The sequence below is a fragment of the Pleuronectes platessa genome, chromosome 8 (genome assembly GCF_947347685.1).
Source record: "Pleuronectes platessa chromosome 8, fPlePla1.1, whole genome shotgun sequence".
NCBI classification, from domain to species: Eukaryota; Metazoa; Chordata; class Actinopteri; order Pleuronectiformes; family Pleuronectidae; genus Pleuronectes; species Pleuronectes platessa.
The window spans coordinates 23,509,989-23,533,882 of NC_070633.1; the positions used below are offsets into that span (position 1 = coordinate 23,509,989).

Below are 23,894 nucleotides of genomic sequence, written 5' to 3' on the forward strand. Positions count from 1 at the left end.
ATACTTAGCGCATGATATAAGGGTTGAGTTAGTCCTCATGCACAACCAATACACTCCTGTTAATAGCTGTTTGTGTGTGAAATGCGCTAAAATGTTGTTTGTAAAATGTTGTTTGTAAAATGTTGTTCTTCTGTCGCCAAACGACAAAGTTAACCTGCGTCGTCTTTTTGTCTTTTGTGTATAATTTAACAATGCTTGTCCAACAATCAACAAATGATGAGGTCTCTCGTCACATTGACACATCCACAACATTTTTCATTAGTGAAATATTCTGTAAATTGTTTCTTAAATTGTCGGTTAATTATAATATGTTGTCTAATTTAATAATAATTAAATGAACACCCCATCACTGCGTTTTTTTCCTGGAACAATTACGAAAAGATAAATAAAACGAACAAACTAAAATCCATTTAACATTTTCAGAATCAGCCCAACGCTCCAATTTGCAGCTTGGACTCGTCAACGCTGCAGCCGTGGAACATATTAAGCAGCTCAGAAAAAACCTAGGCCACCAAGACACAGCGGCTAATTAAAAATGACTAGATTAATTAATGTGGAGATTCGTTAGTGGCTTTCAATTAGCATGACTCACACAAATGGCTGAAGCACACACGCACACACACACGCACACACACACGCACACGCACACACACACACACACACACACACACACACACACACAATTACAGAGACACACACCATCCATTTGTCAGCCAGTCTTGGGCAATGCACTTAGACAGCAGGACTGCAGACTTACAACCACACATTCTAAAACATGTGCGCAGACGCTCATCACCTCACAAGGTCCATCGTTCATCCACTAGTCTTTTTAATGGGCGGGGAAGTGAGAAATGACTTGAACCCACAAATCGACCAATGGATGCATAGATTGACTATCAAATATAGGAAAACATGTAATGAGATACATGCGTGTGCAGCCATAACGGAAAAACACACGCAGGCGGCATCATGGGCCGTATTAACCTTCAAGCCCATAGCCTGACCTCTGTCACAGCTACATGTTTGATCCCAGTGGTTCACTGAGGATTTAACTATCAAGCATTGCCGTTAGGATTTTTGTTCTGGAATCAATTTATACTATTGATCGATTGATGGACGAATTCTGACCTAGTGAAGAACCGCTGGTTGATATTTGTGAAAAATGTTCTTACTATAAAAGCCTGAAACACAAAGGTCCTCAAAATTAAGCACAACCCTGCACACACTCCCACATATACATTCATGTGTCACTGTGTGTGTGTGTGTGTGTGTGTGTGTGTGTCCAGATGTGCGCACACACCTACCTGATGGTGCAGTCGCATGAGCCCCAATCACTGCCACCTCTCTCAACCCATTTTGTACCTCAGTCACGAAATGAACCCCCAGATCTGGACAGATGGGTCTGCGTCTGTGTTTGTGCACGTGTGTGTGTGTTTGTGCATGTGTGTGTACATCAGTGTGTGTGTGTTTTAAGATGCCAGTAATGAAGATCAGTCCAGCGGCAGAATTGCCTACTGTCATTCATGCCCTTTGCAAACGCGCACAAGCATTTTGCACACAAACACACCGGCAGACACACACACACACACACAGATGCACACACCTGCCTTTATTAAAACGTCACATTCGCTGAATATACTGTGTGCTGTCATGCTGTCTGCTGAATGGGAATGGCTGCGCATTTACAGTGAATTGTAAATCTCGCCGAGCAGTCAGCTGTCAGAGTCTTATGAATTGCTAATATGTTGTATCTCACGCTGCTGATGCCCCCCCCCCCCCCTCCCTCTATCGGCCCCGATCACTTTCATTGTGCGCTGAGCGAAAATTGAAGCTGGCGAATCAAAGAAAGAAAAAAAAAAACTTTGCTATGAGGAACTAAAACCTTGAAAGGGAGACCTGACAGGTTGAAAGATGGATGGAGGAATACACCTTTTTTTTTTTTCATCATTTCAAGCAGAAAATACAATTTTGCAGCAGAAAAATATCGATACCTTGTTCATGCACGACACTGGAGATTAGTAGTGAGATTTGTTCGGGCTGTGATCCACAGTTTAAACTGCCATGTGGGCTAATGAATGTTTTACCACCAATCTCTTTAATCATTCATTGAACACATCAGACAGCACAAGGCTGCACCGACAACCCTTACAGTAGGAGTTTCATGAAGATGGGCCTGATTCTGTTGGGACTCAATGGTTTCAGTGAGTGGGATGCAGGTTTTGCAACATGAGTAAATGAGCACATGAACCTTAGAGCGTTATCATAGATTCTGCAGCTCTGGTTTGTATCAGGTCCTGAGCACAAATCATTACATATTTTGTTTTATAGAAATGTTGTCTACACATATCTATATATATGTATATATTCGGAGATCTTAACTTTCTTTTGTTGCTGTATTTCCATATTATCTGGCAGATTCTCTAAATCTTCTTTTTTAATTAAATTTTTAATATCCTACGTTTTGTCGTCATTTTGATTTGTTTGAAAAGTCCCACATATATAACGTCTGATTGATTTTAATGGGATCACGAGGGACATTTTGTTTCCAGAATTAACCAGAGTTACATTATTTATTCAAGCTGCTTAAATAATGAAAATAAAATAGCTTTATTATATTTTTATAACCATGAAAGGCTATAACTTCCTTCTTCTGTTTAAAATTCTACATGAATCTATATTTTCAGCATCATGAGTCTGATCTTCTAGGTCTCACTGCCCAAACCTGAACCACTCATAATGATGAAGCATCATTGGAACAATGTAAAAATGGAGAGTGTTAAAGATGTTGGGCTTCTTTTCTTCTGCCATCTTTTTTCTGTCTCTCCTCTCCTCTGCCGTTTCTTCATATCTCTTTGTCTGTCTTTGTCTTTGTGCTTCTCTCTCTCTCTTTTCTTTCCTCATTTGCTAAACAGTTTTACCCTCTAATAATCACATTCAGCAACAATACGACTAACCTTTCCAACCGTCAGCAACACACAGCAGAATACGAATAGGACTTGCCAACAACCCTTCAGACAAATGACCCAATGCTTGTGCCAAGCAGAGAAATACATTTTTCTCCACTTTCTATCTGTCTTTCTGACACATTAACCTGAACATAATGTGTTTAACCACGAAATAAATGATCTGATTGCTAAGTTGTTGCAATGAGTTGAGGGTGAGATGCACAAAGCACATTGAAGCAGAGCATCTGCCTCTGTGCAAGAACAAATGCCACTGACACACACACACACACACACACACACACACACAGAGACATCCGTGCACAATGATGCAGATGCAGAGACGGTAGAAGCTTTTCCCAGAACAACCCAGCACTGCACCGTTGCCAGTCACACCTCTGGAGCATAGTGACAAATGAGCAGCTCGGAAAATGTGGACGGATCAGATACACAAACTTCCACAGACACACACAAACACACCCTGAGCTACACACTTATACTCAACATTACTCACACACAATCACATACACAGCTGGAAGCAAACACGTTATATATAATTAACGTGTTTCTATATGCAGAGGAAGTCACCAACATGCATTAACACATGGTGCAGGGAAAACGCAAACCACAGCAGGTGGCAGATGGAGTTTATTCCACACTCCCTTTGCTTGTGTGTGTCTGTGTGTGTGTGTGTGTGTGTGTGTGTGTGTGTGTGTGTGTGTCTGTGCGTATGTGTCTGTGTGTGGGTACTTTCAGAATATTGGAAGTCAAGGACGATACATGCGCTGCTGAATGAACAGGTTATCTACACTTTCTTTTATCCAACGTATACATGTACTTAGACATGCACTTGAGCTCATACACATACATGACACAAAGATAATTCACATCGGAACATTAAAAGAACCTTAATACTCTCACAATAAGCATTGTCAAGTTGAAGCTTTTCTCATATTCAAGAGAAACAGAGAAAAGTAGATGAAGGGTAAAGAACAAGGGATGACATGCAACTAACAGAGACGAAGAGAGCAGAAGAGAGGGAAGATGCGAATCTGCACATGAAAGAAAAGAGCAGCTTAAAGAGATAAGGGACAGAATGAGACTGGAAACAATGCTGATAGTGAGAGAACAGGACAGATCCCTGCTTCACAGACAGCTCAGGAGACAGGGGGAGAGAGGAGAAGAAGAGACTGATGAGGAGAAGAGGCAGAGGAGGAGGAGGAGGAGGAGAGAGATGGAGCAGTCAGAGTGTGAGGACCAGGGTTTTGTCTCTACTTACAGTATCTCCAGATCGCGCAGCGCCCGGAAAGCTCCATCTTCGATGCAGCTGATGTGGTTGCTGTCCAGTTGCCTGCAGCATGCACACACACACACACACACAAGCACGCACACACACACACACAGATGGGAGACAGAGATGGGAGAGTGTCAGGCGCAAGTCGGCAGGGTCCCGCTCAGCTGGGGGGGGGGGGGACTAGCAAAAGACGGGCTCCGTGAAAGTGTGTGTGTGTGTCTGTGGGAGTGTGTGTGAGGTGATACCTCAGTAGTGGGCTTAAGATAGCAGGTGGGAGATCCTGGCTTTAACTCTTTCCCACACACACACTCGCACACTGACAGACACACAACCACCGCAGGGAAACCCAGTCCAGACGAGAGCCCACAAGTGAAGTCTCTCACCTCAGTGCTGATGTGGCCAGCCCTGAGGAGAGGAGCAGAGGAAAAGGAGAGCGCGAGAGAGGAGACCGGTGCGCTGAAGTGGCCTGTCTGGCATCAGCCTATCACCTCCCTTCCTCGCCGTACGCCCAGCGCACACTGGCCACCGGGAGAGAGAGGGACGAGAGAGGTAGACTCGCTGAAGGAGAGAGCGAGCGAGCCGTAGCTACTAAAGCCCACCCTGCTTGTCTGTTCTGTAAATATTAATTGCATTTTCTCCTCTCCCGCTCCTCCTCTTCCATCCTCCTCCGCCTCCTCCTCCCCATGTCCTCTTTTATTCTTTTTTTTCTCTCTCTGTAGTGAAAGAGGGAGTAATTTCATTACATTAGGCCAGCCAATCCATTAAGGGCCTTTTACCGGCTCTGTCACTGAAACAATTTCATTAAAAGGAAAGCCGCCGTAAATCAACCTACAGTCACGACTATGCTGCTTTTTCCTGTTCTCCTTCCGTCCTTCCTTCCTTCCTTCCTCTCTTTCACTCTCTCTCTCTCTCTCTCTCTCTCTCTCTCTCTCACTATCTTCACCACCCCCCCTCCCTGGCTTGCTGGTTGCCTCGTTCACCGGACTCCCAGGTGCACCCTGTGCCCCTCCATCATCCACCAGCTTTGCGTTTACTTTAATTTGCCCAGGTCTAGGTATTCAAACCCCCGCCCCCTTGCCACCGTCAATCCCTCCATCCATCCATGAACCCAACCACCCTGAAACCTCCACTCCTCTCTCTCTCTCTCCCTCCCTCCCTTCTTCTTATCCATCCATCCCTCTGTCTCTCCTCCCCCTCTCTTTTTCTTTTTCTTCTGATGAATGTATTGCAGATGGAAAGACACAAAGGGCAGACAAGTAACTTCTTCTAGTTTTTTTTCTTTAACATAACAAAAAAGGATGAGGAGCATTTAGCCTGTTGAACACACAAAATCATAGAAACAGGTACACACACACACGCACACACACACACACACACACACACACACACACACACACACACACACACACTTGCCATCTTCTCTCCAGACACTTACAACATATCACTTCACCCTAATGTTCTTCTCCTTGTCCTCATCCCATCTCATTTCTCTTTCACTGGAGCCCTCCATCCCTAATCCCTTTTTTCTTTGACTTTCCCCCTCTCCTTTTCTTTTTTCTCCCCTTATTTACGAGCATCCATCTTCTGCATTGTTCATGTTTTCGTCCTCTCTCCATTCATAATCCATTTTTTATATCCCACTAGGAGTCCAGGGTCTCCTCTCATCTGTGATTTCCCTTCACCTTTTGTCCTCTCACACTCCCGTCTATCCTTTGCTAATCCACTTGTTTGTCCCTTTTTTCTTTTATCAGCCTTTTAAATCTCCTTTTCTTCTCCTCCACATATAGCCAAGGTGTCTGCGTTGCACTCTGCAGCACCTGTTGGATCAGTCATGTCAGCTTTTTAACCCTGAGGAAGGCGCTTCTCAAAATGGGCTGTGTTTTCCTGTAGGGCAACACAGATTGCATCTGGGCTTCAGGAGCAACCTATCCTTTGGTTTGTTTTTATATGTGCATATAGGTGTTGGTGTGTGAGAGGAATATGATGGATAACTCCTCAGAGCATCTGAAAAGTGTAGTTACTAGTACACCACGAGTGCACTGCAATATGAAGGTGCATTGTAAGCAGCCGCTGGTCAGAGAACAGCTCCAGAGCTGTGGCTTCAGACAAGATGATGTGGAAAAACATATTAGAAAAAGGTGGAAATCATTACCTTATTGGAGCTATTTGACCTCCTGAAACGCATTGACGATGACAGTTACATAATGACAACACCCATGAAAAGCCACAACACTATGATCGTGCTTGGCTGAATCATATGTTTAGATTTTTTTACATTTTCTCCTTGCTGGAGAAGTTCAGGTTCATGGAAAGCGGTCCCCTGCGCAGCAGAGCAAAGCACATTTTTCATGTATTTCTGCTTGATATTGACCAGATGGTGGTGGTTAACAATTGGCATGAGTTCAGTTTGGACTGAAGACAGTAAATATCAAACAACTCTGTGCCCACAGGCCAGGTTTGGCTCGCAACGTAATTATTTTCGGCTCTCCAAAGGATCCTGGAGACCAAGGAGTTGTTTTGATCTGCTTTGATGCAATGCAGTTATATTTTAGAGGTGACTGAGAGATAAGTTCTTCACTGCCTTGCCATGCTGTGCTTGATTAGCTAAGCACAGTATGTTCTGTAAAGATCACTGGGATCATCAGGGTGGACTTAACCACTCTGTTGTGTAACAGCGGAGAATAATAGCTTGATGGGTTTACACTCTTGTTAAAAGCAGAGTTCCGCATTTATGAATTTTCTTTATTTTTGGCTACTTGTTGGAAGAAAGCTGTGAGTTTGAGCATCTGTTCAATGACTGGACTCTAGTTATTTTACCAGCATATGGCTTTGCCATATTTGTGTTAAAATGTTATCAAAAGTCTTGTTTGTGTTTTATGATGGCACTAGTTCACAGCCTGATCAGCCATATGGAGAAAAATCACACTGCCAACGTTTACTGTGGTTATTAAAGACACCTAATAATCAGTAATGTTCTTTCTGTAACACAGACTATGATGTATATGAAGAGTGGGGGGGCTGATGATGGGCAAAAGGAGGGTTCAGCGTCACAGGGCGGTCATATAGAAACAACCTACGCTCACATTCAAATTTATAAGCAGGTTTGAGGACTGTGGTAGGAAGCTTGAAACCCCAAGTCGACACAGGGGGAGAACGTGCAAACTCTACTCAGAAGAGCACTGGTCAGTTTGGCAGGTTTGAACCCAGAACCTTCTTGCTATGAGGCAACAGTGCTAACACTAACTCCACGCTTGTGTGTTGATAATTTTGAAGAACCTCCAGCAACCTCAAACATTTATTTTTCTAAGAATTGAGAACATGCGACTCATCTTCCATCCGCATCCACAGTGAACGATTCCATCCTCTGTGATATGATTAGATTCCTCTGACAGCTTTGTGCACCAAGCCCCATGATTAGCCGTGACATGATTGGTATGAATCAGGGAGGAGGGTGTAGTTTGTGTGTCTGTGTGGGTTTCAGTGGTCTTTATCTTTAGTATGTGTTGAATTCACGGCCCTAGTGTGTACCTTCCTGTGTCCACATTACATTATTAGGGGGGGGGGGGGGGGGGGGGACAGAACAGGTGCCCCAAAATATAATTCCCTTCGATACAATTAGTGTGCTTAATCATGTCTATCATTAAGCCTATTGGCAGTTTGATTCAATGCATCCATTTGCTCCAGATGGCACCAGAGGGGAGTGTCTATGCTAATGTGTTGATAGTCACCTTGCAGTCGGAATCTCGGTTGGATTTAAATAAGCCTATACAAAAATGTATGTCTTCATTCATTTGGGAAGCATAATAATATAGTATATTGATATTGGTCTAGTTTTTTGGTTTGGACTGTTATTATATTTTCTTCAGTTTTGAATGTACATTTGCACACATTTTAAAGGAAGTTGTGTAACTGCAATGTAGCAGCTTTCACTTCGACACGTTCAGGTCTATAACGGGAAACAATCTCTCGTCTTCTGTTGTTAACACTCTGTGATAGAAACAGGTCAATAAAGATGAGTGAACCCAGGTCAGGGGGGTGAATTGACTGAAGACAAAAAGTCAATGATGGAAGAAATGAGAATGTGAATGAGTGAGATGTGAAAAGATTGAAAGGAATACTGTAGGGATGTGAATGACAGGAGGTAGAAAATTGAAGGGAACGACTAAAGAAGGAAGTTTGAGACACTTGGTAAAATGAGAATGTATAAGGAAATGAAAGATATAAAAAGAAAGGGTCAGTCGACTGGAGAGAGGAAGAGCCAAGACACCAAAGAGAAGAAGACGAGAACGAAGACCAAAGAATAAAGGACAGAGAAAAAATATTGCATGTTCATGGATGGAAGGTAAAAGTAAAATAGGAGAGATGAGATGTGGTCAAAAATCTCTCTCTGCAATTAGCAATCATTAAATCTTACATGTGTAATGTTTAACTCTGTCTACATTTCTCCCGCTTTTCTTTCAAACTAAATATAAAATATTGAAGCTAACACATACAAGTGAGAGGATTGAACCAGGTTTGCTGTGCTGTAGATTTATCTCCATCAGCTAATGCTGAGGATGAGGGATTAATGGAGGGTGGATGGACTTCAGCCATGGCTTCCACTTCATGTGGCCTTATGCAGTAAATTAGTATTTGCACAATGGAAGGTTTTGAATTGCAAATGTTGAGTCCGGTTTTATTGCTGTTCAAGGGTACATGAAGCCATAGTTATTAGTCCATACTTGTCGACTGTGCTCTGGACTGAGGTTGCTTCGTGCAGTCAAGGATACAAGTGGCTTTACTTCCAACTCTTTTTTTTTTCTGCTAATTTGTCAAAGTGAATATAACCTTAAATTAACTTTAAGTGGATTTATGACTTTTGTAACTCTCTTGGCCACAAAGGACGTTGAAAACATTTATCTGATATTAAAGTTGAATTTAAATGAAAGTAAATCTATAAAACTCTAACTCACTGGTCTTGTGTTGTGTTGTCTGTTCCAATATGTGACTCTGAGAAAATGTTACGTCAAAACTGAATTGCAAATCGTATCACTGTGATGAAAATACAACAGCTGTCCACTTAAAGATGTTACAATTCAGACAAAGCTATTGACATTTCCTTCGTCCAGTCTTGGCTGCTCACAACCTTTAATGAATTAGCTACATCCTGCAATTTAAAGAAGTGCGTGGGGGGTTGTGTCGGGGAAAGACAAATGGGAATCTGATTCAAGGAAGCTGGTGACAGTGTCTTCATTCTTCTTCCCTAATCTCCTGGCAAGACCCGGTACTCTTGGACAGGGGAGATTTGACTGAATGACATTCGTGCACTACTGCCGTGGGTGTCACTTTGGTTTAAGGATTTGATTCTCTCAAACATATACTAATTATTCATCTTTTTGGTATATTTTATACACATGCATATTTGCTATATATATATATATATATATGATTTTTGTCCATGGTTGGAATTGTGGTAGACATAAAAAGAACTGAAGGCGAGCAACTGCAATGACAAAGACACACACCAATGCAGGTCAGAAACTTGTGTTTCTGTGTGTGGTGTGTGTGTGTATAAGTGTGCACGCAGCCCGACACAATGTTCTCACCTCCCTCTAAGGCCCTGTTGTCATAATTCAAACAAACAGCCGCCTTGCACTGCATTGTGGGTAGAGAAGCGTGAAGCATTGAGGCGATTTACGAGGGGGAAGAGAGAGGACAGGATGACAGGAGGGAGAAAGGTAAAGAAGTAAAGCCATGGGGTGGGTCCCTTTTCTGTTTCTTACAATAATGAACAGTGAGTTTGTGTTGCTGAATACATTACACATCACGTTCTCTCAACACATTCGTCCAAACCACCTGCAGGTGCTGTGAGTGTGACCACGCTGAGCATGGGTGGACCCGGCGGGAGAAATGAATTAAATTTTATCACAATAAAAAGTGTGTGAGAGAGCGAGAAGCCGGGCAGATGGAAAACAAGGTACAATATGAGGACGTGATGGCTGCACAAGATAAAAAAGCGTGTGTCTATGTGGGCACTGAGGTGTAATGTGAGGGCATATGAAACAGCTGTAGCTTATCTGATGTGTCCATGCTTCTCTGTAATCCAACTGCAGCCACACGCCTCACGGCATGAGTGGCTAACATATGCTGTGATTTAAGTGTGACCACGACTGTACACACATGCACTATCTGTGGTTGATCTCCGCTTCTCTGTCACTGCATTACAGTAGCTCACTGCTCCACACTGTAGTATAATCTTTATATTAGGTTTAATGAGTGGTCTGAAGAAAATCTCTTGGTATTATGATGAATCATGTGTATTTGTATTAAATAGTTTTCTTAAATGATTAAAGCTTGATGCATATCTGGCTACATATCCCAAGAGATAAACACTTTATATATATGAAAAAGTCTTGACTTATTGACAAATCATCATATTTCTAGTCATAACCAGTTTCACCTTCAAACAATGAGTGTTTTTTGAAAGTGCTCCTCACGACTTAATGGGTTAAAAACAAGAAACTGCTGTTTGAGGTTTAAATAATAAAGTCTCTGTTTACAAGAGCTATGTGAACAGAAACTTTGTGTGCGTGTATCATTTTAATTTATTTTATATTGGTTGCTAACTTCGTTTTTATCTGCGGTTTTTCATTCCGACATGAATATGTTTGTCATTTCCACAGTGTGAAGTAATTGTGTGAATGTAATTTATGTTGCACATCAGCTTGAATCAAATCCGCCCTGAGGGATGAATGCAGCATTAACTGAATTACTGGCTGTTTTTCATTTGAAAACAGTGTTGAGTTAAAAAGAAAATTTGCTCCAATAGCACAAGGAACTAAATGTTATTGGAGGAGTAGTGTATCCTCAAAGTAAGTGGGCTCTGGGTTTAGGGTCCGTCAGTGTGAAGTTTGCATGCTTTCCTCGTGTCTGTGTGGGTTTTCTCTGCAGGTTTGGTTAATTGGAGACTATGATAATTGACTGTAGGTGTTGCCTGTGTATATTGGCCCTGGGATACACTGGAGACCAGTCGGGGGTGAAGCCTGCCTCTCACCCAATGTTAGCTGTGATTGACCCTGAAGCCATTAGCGGTATGGATTGATTGGTTAATGTTATTGAGGAATATCCATATGCTTTTGAAACGCACAGTATATGCCTTGTGACGACTACTGCAGTAGCAACTGATATAAAGTATTTTAGCTGTTTTTTACCGCAAAGAAATTCAGAAACTAATATGTGAGGCAGAGCAGAAAGTCCTGCAGATACAGTAGATGAGCAATTCAAGGCCTTTAGAGCAGTTGAAATAATCGGAATACTAAGAAATCATTAAACCTAACTTCGTGCCGATTCCACCAACTTTTTTTTTCTAATGGTGTGGGTGTTGGTGCAAAGGGTCAGTTTTGTGAGGATGGAGAGTTTTTTTCTCATTGCTGTTTAGGAGATGAAGTACATTTGTATTTCTGTGTCAGGGTAAGTCGTGATTCGTCAATTCCTGTGTGTGGAGGAAACCTGCCTCACACTGTGTGCACACCACTCCGCCTGATCTTCTTCATCTCGTTTATCCACGTCCTGACTTTTTGATGAGCTCGAGAGCGAAGGAAGAAAAAGTTCCAGATGCCAAACACACCACAAATACACAGGAGTGGTTAGTAGGATGACTTTTCTGACAACGCCAGACACGACATAATAGGACGAGACAAGACAGGACAAGATTTGATTTTTCGGAAAATTTGATTAGAAAAAAAAATTGATGGGATATAAGCATCTAGAATGTGAGTTCGATACAACCATGAAACACAAAGAATGTTGAATACAGGAAGTTTGGCACGGCCCTTTCTATCCATTCCAGCTCTACATTTTGCCTCTATCATCTGTGGTTTGACTGACAGGTTGAGTTTCGGGGGATGACAGGACCAGCAGTCAGCACAATGTATAGCGGAGCTCACACGTACGCACACAAACACCTACACACAGATGTATGGCATATACCTGTCTTCTTAGGTTAGTGGAGGACTACAGTAATCGTTTTTGCCAGGTTCTTGGCAGTTTCAGCAGAGCAGTCAATCTGAGAGCAGGGTCGAAAGTGTCCGTGAGTATGTCTGAGCATGTGTGTGTGCGTGTGTGTGTGTGCGTGTGTGTGTGTATGCGCGTGAAAGAAGTGCAATAAATGGCCGACAGTGCTGTGGTAGCCACTATGCAGCATGAAAGGGAACAACTGAGAGAGAGAGATAGAGACTCTCTGAGAAACATGGCGAGTGAGGGAGAAAGAGAGAGGGACAGAGATCGAGAGTGACCGAGAGAGGTGAAGAGGCGGTGAGAGACACAGGGGAGGAGGTGAGGGCGAGCGGGGGGGGGGGGGGGGGGGACGACGACGAAGCGAGGGGCAGAGGGAGCTGAACGAGAAAGTCAATGCTGTGTCCACGAGGGACGGAATGTCTTGACGTTTTTTTTTTAATCTGCGGTGTAATGGAGGACTGAAGCCTTTTACTGCAGGAGTCACCTTGTCTAATGGAGGGATGGATGGATGGATTTAGAGGAGTGGAAAAATAAGGAAAAGGGAGAGACGGAAGTTAAGTAAAGGGGCTGGTTGGTGAGGGATAGGAATGGAGGGATGTTGAAAAAGAGAAAAAATACATAAAGGAACAGAAGGAGAGAGAAAAGTGACCATGAGGGAAAGAGATGGAGACAAACGGCTGAGAGACAAATGATGGGATGAGGGAAATAAGAGAATAATGGATGAAGGGAAAGTCACTGTTTCAAAGGAAGGATATGAGATGAAGAGAGAGAACAAGGGAGTGATGGAAAGTGGAAGAAGGAGGCGGTTTGAGGGGTTGGAGAGGGAGAAGAAGAACATGCCAGGAGGCAAAAAAAACTTTATGAAAGAGTGAAAGACAGTCGAACAAATGGGAGGAGAAACAAGAGAAAGATGAGGAGGACAGAAAAGAGGAGAAGGAGGAGGCATCGCAACACGTCAAAAAGAGGGAGGGAAAAAATGGATGCTCTTTAAATGCCTGATTCTCCCATGATTCACTTTGTATGTCACAGCAATTTAGTGTGAAACATTTTAACGAGGGCAGGGACAACTTGATTAATGCGACTTTATAGCTTTGGCAAAAAGTGAAGAGTTGTGTTAAAACATTGAGTCTGGTGTTAAAAGGGAAAGAGGCGGGTGCGGCACTGCAGAGTGGAGACGATGTACAAACTCCACAAACTTAACTTCACCCACTTAAAGTAAATGTGCTCAGAGTGACAAGGACAGGAGACTCACACCAGGTTGTACTCCGGTGACATTTAGAGTGATGCTCTCTGTGCTATTTTCTGAACCGGATTGAGCCAAAAAGAAATCAAACAAAGTCTGACAGGAATTCAGCTCTTTCTTTCCGAGCCTGACGTTTCACCAGATTACAGGCACACACAGTATTTAAAACAATGAAAGCCCAGTCAACCTGAACCCGATCCAAACCCAGAAGTCATTTCTAAATGTCCCGATGGGCTTGGGTCACATTTCCAGACTCTAAGAGAAACACGTCCACACGCAGCAAACCTTCCGCGGATGAAACTCATCCTCATCATCCACAGTGACGCTGCTGTGACTCCACAACCCGAGTGAGTGAGTCTGGAGTCAGAGATCTGAGGTCGTTCATGAGTTTTGAGCTTTGTGAGCATGGAGACTGGATCAGATGATCAGAGGCCAAACCTTACTCAAAGGTTTGGAACCCAGCCATACAAACACACACAGAAGTGCAGGACACAGGACTCAGGCCCTTTCAGGTCCATTTAACCAAAGCATTATAATCTCCTATGGACTTTGGCAGCCATACTGAATTTACATCACACTTGAGAGAGGAAACTATGGAGAGGAGTTACTGATTACTCTGAATTGCTGATGTGGAGAAAGATGCATATCAATCAAATGAAATGAACTGACCAATGAGAATGCATCAGAACCTTTACACTTCAAGGACGTGTATGTTAAACGGTGACGGCAGATTAAATTGAGGCTGAGAAAACAATGTCACAGGTTCATTTAGCTGTTCCACAGTTTTTGATCACATCACATGATTTTCAAAGCTGTTTAATCTGTGTGTAATCAGACAGTTTTGAAAAATATACACAGCGGTTTAAAAACTCAAAGTTAAATGTCATTCTTTAGCCCATGAAGAGCAGCGGAGAAAGTAAATTAGCACAACAACCTTTTAGTGATTAGTTCTGGAGCTTTTGATCGTATCTCAAGATCTTCATCAGCAAAGAAGAATGAAAATAAAAGTATCAAAATACTATGAACGCAATCAAAGTGGACCCATCTGTGCATCAGTGATTGCAGTGATGATTTATTTACTTCTCTGAGTTAAAATCCATTGTAGTGAACTCTTTACCTTATTGTATTCATTCAGTGCAGATGCAGTCTTGTCTATTTTATTTGCATTTCAATGAAAACACCACAAAGGGCAATCTATATATAATATGAACACAATCTTCCTCTCACTCTCTGTCTCTCCTCTCATCTTCTTTCTTTCTATCTCATTTAGCCGAAGAATATAGTTCTTTTTTCTTCTGTCGTTCAGCAGCTCTGGTGCTTGTGGAGCATCCAGAGTGATTGGTTATTATCTTTTTGAATCTTGTACTTATTATGCTCCGCTCTGTTTTTCTGTCCCGTCCTCCCTCCTCCTCCTCCTCTGTCATGTCAGTCATGAATGAAAGAACACAACAGGAAACTGTAATTTATGCAAAGTCTATTTCTTCAGCAAATCTGTTTTTGCTTTAACGTCCCTTACTGTTGAATTTTACATTGTTTTTCCTGTTCTACCTGAACCCGTATGGAACTATCTCCATTGAGGACATGTTTAACCCCCGGCAGTCTGTCATGAAGTTTACTATGCAGCATCAGCCAGGATTGATCAGTCATCATCGATTGAGTGAAGGTATTGATTAGGCAGCCTATTGATTGGACTATTGGTGATTAGGACATCATGAATAAACGACAGGTGGGTATTGAATGCTTGATTCCAGGATAAAACCTCTCTGGACAGGAAGAGAAGAGGAGGACAAAAAAGGAGGAAAGTGGGAATATTCGAGAAGGTGGAATAAAAATTGAAGATGAAGAATAAAAGAGGAAACAGGATGAAACAGGGAGAGGTGATGAAAAGCAGGATGTAATAAAGGACGAGGGGATTCAGATGGAAATGAGGAACCATGAGGAACTGAAAAATGTGTCAAGTCATTTTGATATGAAGAATTAAGCATTTAGCAAATTATTTAGAGCTGGATAATTGGTCTGGCTTCCAGGAAACCTCATTTTGCAAACATAGGTGGTATAAAAATAAACTGTAGAAACCTAATGACAATATTAATTAAGTGATTTGGGTTTGAACAATATTTGTCTGTATTTTGGAATCAGACATAAACATTTCTTAATTAAAAAGGCGTTTTACAGCCTCAATACCACAGAAAAAAGAGAAACGGGAAGAAGCAAGTTTCAGATAGAAAAAGGGAGAAATTGTTCTTACAGGTTCTTGACATTGGTGATTCCTCTGAAAGCTTTCCTGGGAACGGCCTGAACCTGGTTCTCGCTGAGGTCTCTGGAGAGAGAGAGAGCAAACGACATAAGACATTAGTTGAGGTATTCCAAGCACTCAAAGATCTACAGAGGCAGACGATAAACAAAACCACAAACATGTCATCTATGCCACACACACACACACACACACACACACACACAAGATAGACAATTACAGAACAAAGGCAGAGAGGGAGGAAAAGATTGAGCGAGGGAGAGAGAGAAAGGATGACATGACATTTATGATCAGTGGAACAATTTGGACCAAAGAGCTTCAAAGAAACGGGGAAATATCAGAGCTTAAGTGTGTGTGTGTGGTTATGTGTGTGTGTGTGTGTGTGTGTGTGCATGTCTACATGTGCATATGTCTTTATGTGTTTCTCATTTGAATGCGTGTGTTTCACATTAATGTAGAAGGTTTTCTTTTTTCTTTTAAACTTTTGCCCTTCAACTGTGCGATGTTGCACTGGTGAAAAAGTGAAGCAATCTTAAACACACACACACACACACCCACACACACACACACACTTCAGTATCACCCTCAAGAACAGTCAACCACAGTGACTCTTTTCCTCTTTCTCTTAGTCCACACACTCCTGGACATGGCAGCATATGCAACAGTCTCATTCTCTCCCTGTGTAATGAATACCTATATGAGCCAAATGATTTCTGACATGACACAAAGGTCTGCCCTTAACTCTATTAGTGTTGTTTGTTGGGGAGAAGCCTTGGCAGCCAAACAAGGCTCAGAGAGCACAATGTAATTAGAGAGAGAAAGAGAGGTATGAAATATCAGACAAGCTAATCACCCTATACTCCTGCCAGTCGCACACACACACACACACATACACATAGTGCTTCATGGTGGAGGCCCATCTAAAGAATCACAACAGATCAGCACAAAAGAGCAACAGACCTCTGCCTGGACTTTTCAGTTTGACCTTGACACACACGTACGCACACAATATGGAAATCCGCCAGCTTCTCTGCAGAGACTATAATTATGTTCCAACATTATTCTTAACAATTTCCTGTCACAGATTGAAAAATTGCAGCAAACGCGCGCACGCACACACACGCACACGCACACACACACCCCACCCACCCTTTGGAGTAAACATACTTGTGTACATGTTCTCACATTTATACGTGCTGTATATGCTCACACTGTCTAATTTACACTCAGGCACATATTCAAGTACACAGGAGGGAAATTGGCTGTGCATTATTCCAGAGCCAATCAACGTTTATTAGTGCAGTGAATGTTAATTGCAGAGTCGTGCTCGGGAAACAGAAAAGTAATTTCCTCAAACTAACAAGGTTCCTACGTTTTGGGATGTTTCCCTTTCGGCCGCGTGTTTTCTGGCTCGTTCCTTTTGTTTGACAAGAGATGAGAGTTCTCATTTTTTGTTTTTTCTTCTCCCCAGGCCTTGATGGGAAAAGTATGGTGCCTGGCATTGTATACTCTTTAGGCAAAGAAAACATGTGCTTTTATGTGCAATTTTGCTTAGTGCTTGTGGTAACAAAGGAGTTAGAAACATTTGACGGACAGGAATGGTATTATGATATTTTAATGTGCAGCACAGCCGGAAAATACTCCTCATGTTTACACTTCTTGTTTTGAGGGTTTTGACACTTTCTGGGTTGAGATGGGGGGTTTTCTTTCCTCTTTTTTTGATCAGTCTTTGTTGCTCCCATGCTGACGTTGACAGAGTAAATAGGAAACAGACATAAAGTAAAGCTGTTATCACTCTCGCTTTCTGTCCTGCGTTCACTTTCTCCACCGTTCTCTATGATCTATCATTCTCTGCCCAACTATCGAAGTATATCCGTAAATCTATCTTGTTTAAATCTATAATCTGTATTTCCTTGATACCACTCTGCCCTCGGTGGACTGCTGTCAAACATGAATGACAGCAAAAAACAAGAAAGAGAGCAACAGAAAAGGGACAAGATAGACACACAAAAAAAAGCATTAAAAAGTCATATTTCAAAGGGCATCCATGGATAATAAATCTTTTATTGTTTTGTTTACCAACCATGATATTTGCTATTTCTTCTAACAGGCGAAAAGCCATCGGAGTCAAATAAAAGCCATTATGAGACTGTGTGTCTGTCTCTCTGGCTTTATGACTCCAGCTGAGTGACGGACACCAGTTCCGGGAGCTACGCGGTTCGGGCTGCCAAAATAAAACTTGTTTGTCAAGGCTTTAAATTAAATTTTCATTATACAAGTGTTTTGTGGTTGTCCATTTGTGCAATTGGTTTGAGTGTTATGGAAATGTGATTTTTTTTTTTTTTTTTATGTTCGAGCAGCGTGTGCCTCTCTTTTGTTGTGACATTTTGGGACTAATGAAATCAGTTTATTGTGTTACTAAGTGTGTATCAGCCTGATAAAGGTGTTGATTAGTAACAGCTGGACTCGGGCAAATTTTATGTACAGATGCAAAGGTCGAAACAGCTTGAAACGGCTATAGGAACATCCTGTGTTCTTTAAGTGATGATATAGATTTGAGGTAATTGTGCAAAGTATAAGACTGGTAGGAAATGTGGTCACAAAAAAAATGCAAATGTGTAAAAAAAAAAAAAAAATTGTCTAAAAAAGCTAAAATCACAATAGTTGATCCAAGTGTTGTCTCACTGTGACCTTTCCCTTTGGTTTATGAACTGAGGCTTTGTATCATCAAGTTTTTTTATTTTGTCAAGCGCCATCTTGGTTTTTTTAACCACTGCATGGCCACCTACACTGATTGGACGACACTAGCTGTCAATCATAGGGTATCCAAAACCCAATGCCTACAGTACTTTACTATCTACTTTACTTTACTCTAAACGGGACCATAATTGACAAAACGAACATCTTGGCGTATTGAAGAAGATGGAAACTAGAGATGGAGAACATAAACTCATAAATCATGTGAGAAGTCGGGTCATTTTCTTGATAGGAAATACAATAGAAACTGACAACAGTTGCCCTCTGGTGTTCATTTGAGAGAATACAGGTTTCAGGCACATCTGCATATAGCCTCACGTTGTGGACTCGGAGTCTGCGTTCATATCTCCCTCCATCACTACCACAAAGAATTATAATTGTTTCCAACCTGAGATGCTTCCTGAAGAGTTTGAAGCGTCCAAAAAACAAGGTTACAAATCATGAATATTTTCTTAAATAATTACACATGTATAACTACATGTGACTTATTACATATTGATTTGAATGCTGCTAAAAGCTGATAGTTGTTCTACGGAGTGAAAAACTCAGACTCCACTGCTCTCAGTAAAATCTGATGCCTCTGGCTGCCTTTTGGCAATTTAATAATATATCGTATACAGACTTTGTACTCTGACACAATGTATTATTAATATTTCAGTACATTTAACATTGATAGTTGCTTTATTTCTTCATGTTAACAGTTGTCTCATCTCTGTGAGTCACACCTGCCGACCTTTGAGTGAAGCGAAGGCTATCACCAACAGGAGATTGGCTTGTGATCCTTGAAAAGGACACTCACTGATAGACTTAACACACACACACACACACACACACACAGACACACACACACACACACACACACACACACACACACACACACACACACACACACACACACACACACACACACACACACACACACACACACACACACACACACACACACACACACAGCTGGTTTGGACAGCGGGATGGTTTGTACACCAGTGTCTGGCAATCTGCTTCAACGTTGCAATTAATGGGTTTAGCCTTTTTGGCCATCCTCTATCGCCACAGCATTTGAGGGAACAGGCAATTAATCTCCCAAAAATCCTATTAAAGAGACGGATGGGTGTTTGAATTATACATCAGTTCTATTAAGATGACACATTCTGTAAAATATAGTGATACTGATTATGAAACAACTGCATATTTTTCGAGGGCTCAGGGGATCTCGGGAGCTGGATGGAGACAAAGAACACAAAGTTCACGAAAGTTCAACAAAAGCCAAGTTCAGTATCCATGGGTACGATGAGAAATGAAGAAGCGAATGAATTACAAGAGGGGGGAAGAAAATATGAGGAGACCCAACAAACAGCAGCAGCAGCAGGGGAACAAAGGGCAGTCTTCCATTATCCATTCCATGTTTGTCATGGTTTCCTAAGTACTGTATAATTGATTGAATTTTGACCAAATCTCTTCCAGAACTTCCCCCTTCCACCATAAAGATCCCCCAACCATTGGTTAGTTTCCCTCAACCAAGGCCTCGCCTCTCCGGGCATGATGACTCTCTGTGGCCCCTGGAAGTCTGGGGGGGGGGGATTGAGAATGCACCTCTGGTTGGGTCGGTGGTGTGAGCGGGTTGTGTTTGTGTGCGCCTATGTGTGTGTGTGTTTGCTCGCAGCTATCACCTCCTCCATATTAAGTTCCATTATTCATGTGCGGAGAATAATAACACTTGCCAGGTCACCCTTTGTCACTTCAGATATTACTGTTAACCCTTTAACACACATACACACAGCGCTCACACACCACAATCTGCCTGCTTGGATGCTGGCGTTACACTTCACACACACAAAGACACAAACGTACACATGCAAACACACAATTGCACCCGCATACATTTGTACAACAGTGTCACACACATGCATGTATTAAAAAAAACTGTAAAAATACGCACATCCTTCATACACACGGAGCCAATGATCCTTTCTCCCAGGGCATCTTACCCCTACACTTCTTCATGTAACAGTAGACACCAGATATTAGACAGATCGGCCCTCAGGCTCCCTCCAGATATGAGCCAGGTCTGCTCAGCCCTGAACCATTAACCTGGGAACAGAGGACTGGGAGCAGGCCTTTTTGATTTCATATGACTTCTGTGTCAGTTGGCATCCCGGGGGGTCTCAGTGAGCTGGAGACGACAAAGAGGGCGGCGAAGGTGTGCGTCTGCGTGTCAGGTAGGATTTGTGTGTTTCTCCACGTGGAGGAAACAGCAGGCGAGTGGGAGTGGAACGGTTTGACAATGCGCAGTATGCATCTCTGTGTGTGCGCGTCTCTCTGTGTGTCTTTTATTAAAAGAAGAGGGAGTGCGGCGGAAGAAAGAAAGAGAGACATGACCCTTGGCTGGGCTCCGGGGGAGAGATAAAAAGGAGAGAGGAGACAAACAGGAGGAGAATTGAGGGGAAGACAGAATGGAGAAGGAAGGCGGAGGTGGCACAATTTCTCTTTTGAAACCTGAGAGACCAATGGTTAGCTTGAGCCTGTTGGTTCTCTTTCCCCTTCTCTCTTCCTCTTCTATCACTTTCTTTTTCCAACCCCCCCTCTGCTCTCTCTCTCTCTCTCTCTTGGTCTGTCTCTTTTTCTCTCCCTTGGGGGCTGTAACTGCATTTAATATTGTTCCATAAAGAGAGTAATAAATATTGACTGCTGGCCAGCTCATATTCCCCTTGTTTTTAAGGCACTCTACTATAAGACCAAAGTCATGCAGCAGGTATTACAGCGCCCGATGCCTGTTCTGTGGAAGCGCCTGAATATTCTGTGGCATCTGTAACCTTGGGAACTATTCAAATGTCCTTTATGCCATTTTAAACCACAGTTAAGTACTGGCTTTAAGTCACAATAAATACAGAGTAAGGTTTAATGACTGGGGCAGCGGATGCTTTAAATTTATTCCAGTAGCGGTAAAAGCAGAGTGAGACTTTTAATTCATGCTATGACTTTAGGTGTTAAAAATACCCTTTTTTATTGCTTTTTAGTCTCATTACATAAAATGGTTTCAACAGTTTACTGAAACACGCATGGAAGCTGGTTACGCAAGTTTAGAATTCATATTAACTGATGAAAACTTTAGTTATCGCAGTGCAACAGAAAACAACGGTGGCCGGCCTGCTGTTGCGCTGCGGTAACTGAGAGGAAATAACTCAAACTCTACGTATGTGACACTAACAGTTATTTTATTGGGCAAGTCGGAGCAGCACGTATAGAAACTTTTTCTCCTAACCTTCATTTATCCTGGGAAAACCTACTGACCATAAATGCTACATTTTGGCAATGCAACAGACGTAAAGCTCCATGCGTTCAAAACTGGAACCTTCCCATTACAACCCCGCTCTTCAAGCCTTTGGCTCTGGAGCCACTCTGCTTGAGTGATTCTGACTTGTGCCAACAAACTGAGGGGATATATTACCCAACATGCTGACAGTGCAGTGCAGACAGCACCACGGCTCTGTGGGACTGTACACTGGTGATTTTTTTGGGATATTGTAAGTAAGGGTTTACGGCTCGTAGCGTTTTTTTTATTCGAAATTGTCTTTCCTTGGTTTGGGCTCAGAGAGAGAACCGTGATTTCTATTCACACATTTTCAGCCTTAATTGTCTCCTACATTTCTCCTCTAAGTTTTCAAGTTCTCGTTGCTAAGGGAGTAGCGAGGGAGTTTTGCCAAATTGACTTATTCACTTTCTTTCTGATGGAGCAAACCCTTGCTGTCCCCCCCCCCCGTTTGCATTTTTTATGCTACGCTATGCTAATCCGATACTGACTGTAGCCCATGATTAATAGAGACACGAGAGTGGTATTGATCTGGTCTAACTCCGCTGAACTCTTTCTGCAAGTCGCAGGTCTACACATTCCTTCTGAAACCCACGTGTTTCCTTGAAGCTTGCACTTTACGTAATGTGATAAAACTTTCTTTAGGCAACGTGGCTGCAAAGACAAATACAAGTGCTTCTCATCAGGCAGATACAGCCTTGAAGTGTGTCCTCTGCATCCGGCTGCACTATGGTATAATTGAGGACACGCGGAACACTCTTCCTTCAATACTTCTCCTCCTTCGTGCCTTTCTCTTTCCAGTCTTTGCAATTCTTCATCAGTCGTTTGTCTCAGTGCCCTTGCTACGTCTAGTAACCCCTCCTCCCCTATTCCAACTCCCCCCCCCCCACCCTCCCGCTCCACTCCCTGTGATTTAATTAAGTGGGCGGTTTATGAATAAAAATATCGCCCCCCCCTCCCTCTATCGATCATGGTGGACGGGAGCCTGACAGCCCCGGCTGGCTGGGACAGGACGGGACAGGACAGCCACTCTCCTAACTCGCTCCATTACACTGATCTAAGAGTGTGTGTGTGTGTCTGTGTGTGTGGTCAGGTGTGTGTGGCACTCTGTGAAATTGCACGTGGGTGTGTGTAGACTGTAGAGCAGTGTCTGTGTGTCCACGTTTGTGTGTGTGTGTGTGTGTGAGTGAAACAGCCATCGGGGAATTGTAGCGTCTAAATCAAACTAAGCGTTCTCAAAAGCTCTCATGGGCCCTTGCAAATCCCTCATTAGAGACACACTGGCGCACACCTACATAGACACGGGCTCGCGCACACGTTCCTCAAACGCCTCCTCTGATACATACACTGCATCAGCATTATAAATGGACATTGTCTGCACTTTTCGTTTCTCTTGCCCTCTTTCCCTCGCTCTCTCCCATGCTCTTTCCCCTCCTCTACCCATCGCTCTCCGTGAGGCTGTAAGTATCTATTATGTTTTGTCGATACTGTAATTAAATTGGACAGCTTAATGCAATTCTCTGTGATCCATAGGCCTTTATGGATATAAAAGCTTTTCTGGCTCGCGGCCCGAAAGATGTCCAACAAATTCAGATGAGTTACTATCGGGGAAAAAATAGTTGGAGAGGTTAAGGCACACATGGTCATTTGTTATTGGCTAATTTACTTTAATGTCCAAGACGCCATTTTGTTTTAATACATTTTCTTATTCGAGTTGTCATCCGCGGGACTAAGCGATATTACTACTCTACCGCGCTTTCCTGTTTTTTCTTGTGCTGGAAAGTTCTTCCTTTTCCTCTGGTACTTTGGCTAAGCGATATTGCAGGCTCTTAGGGACATTTATAAAGCTAATAAAACTTCAGCGGCGAGGGGTCAAGACATTAGATGTACACAGAGAGAAGTGATAGATGGAGCGAGGGGTGGGGGTGGATTAACAGGCAGGCGAGAAGCGATAGAAAGAGACAGTACAGTGAGATAGATGCAGGGGTGGGTGGTTAGAGAGATTAAAAGATGGATGGATGAGGGAGATTTCTTTGTCTTTCTATTGGAGTAGATTTAGTATCTCACATGTTGCTGCAGACACAGGGCAGTGATAAACT

At 42.6% G+C, this 23,894-nt stretch overlaps 1 protein-coding gene across 1 annotated transcript in view; it reads right to left on the bottom strand.

The window, feature by feature from the left end:
- The window catches only part of slit3 (slit homolog 3 (Drosophila)), a 220,166-nt gene that overhangs the window by 83,567 nt on the left and 112,705 nt on the right, over window positions 1-23,894 (bottom strand). Inside the window, exons 5-6 of the mRNA XM_053429489.1 lie at window positions 15,723-15,794; window positions 4,222-4,293 (exon numbers count right to left, since the gene is read on the bottom strand). Of these exons, the coding sequence (XP_053285464.1) occupies window positions 4,222-4,293; window positions 15,723-15,794 (144 nt within the window). The remainder of the gene's footprint in view (window positions 1-4,221; window positions 4,294-15,722; window positions 15,795-23,894) is intronic.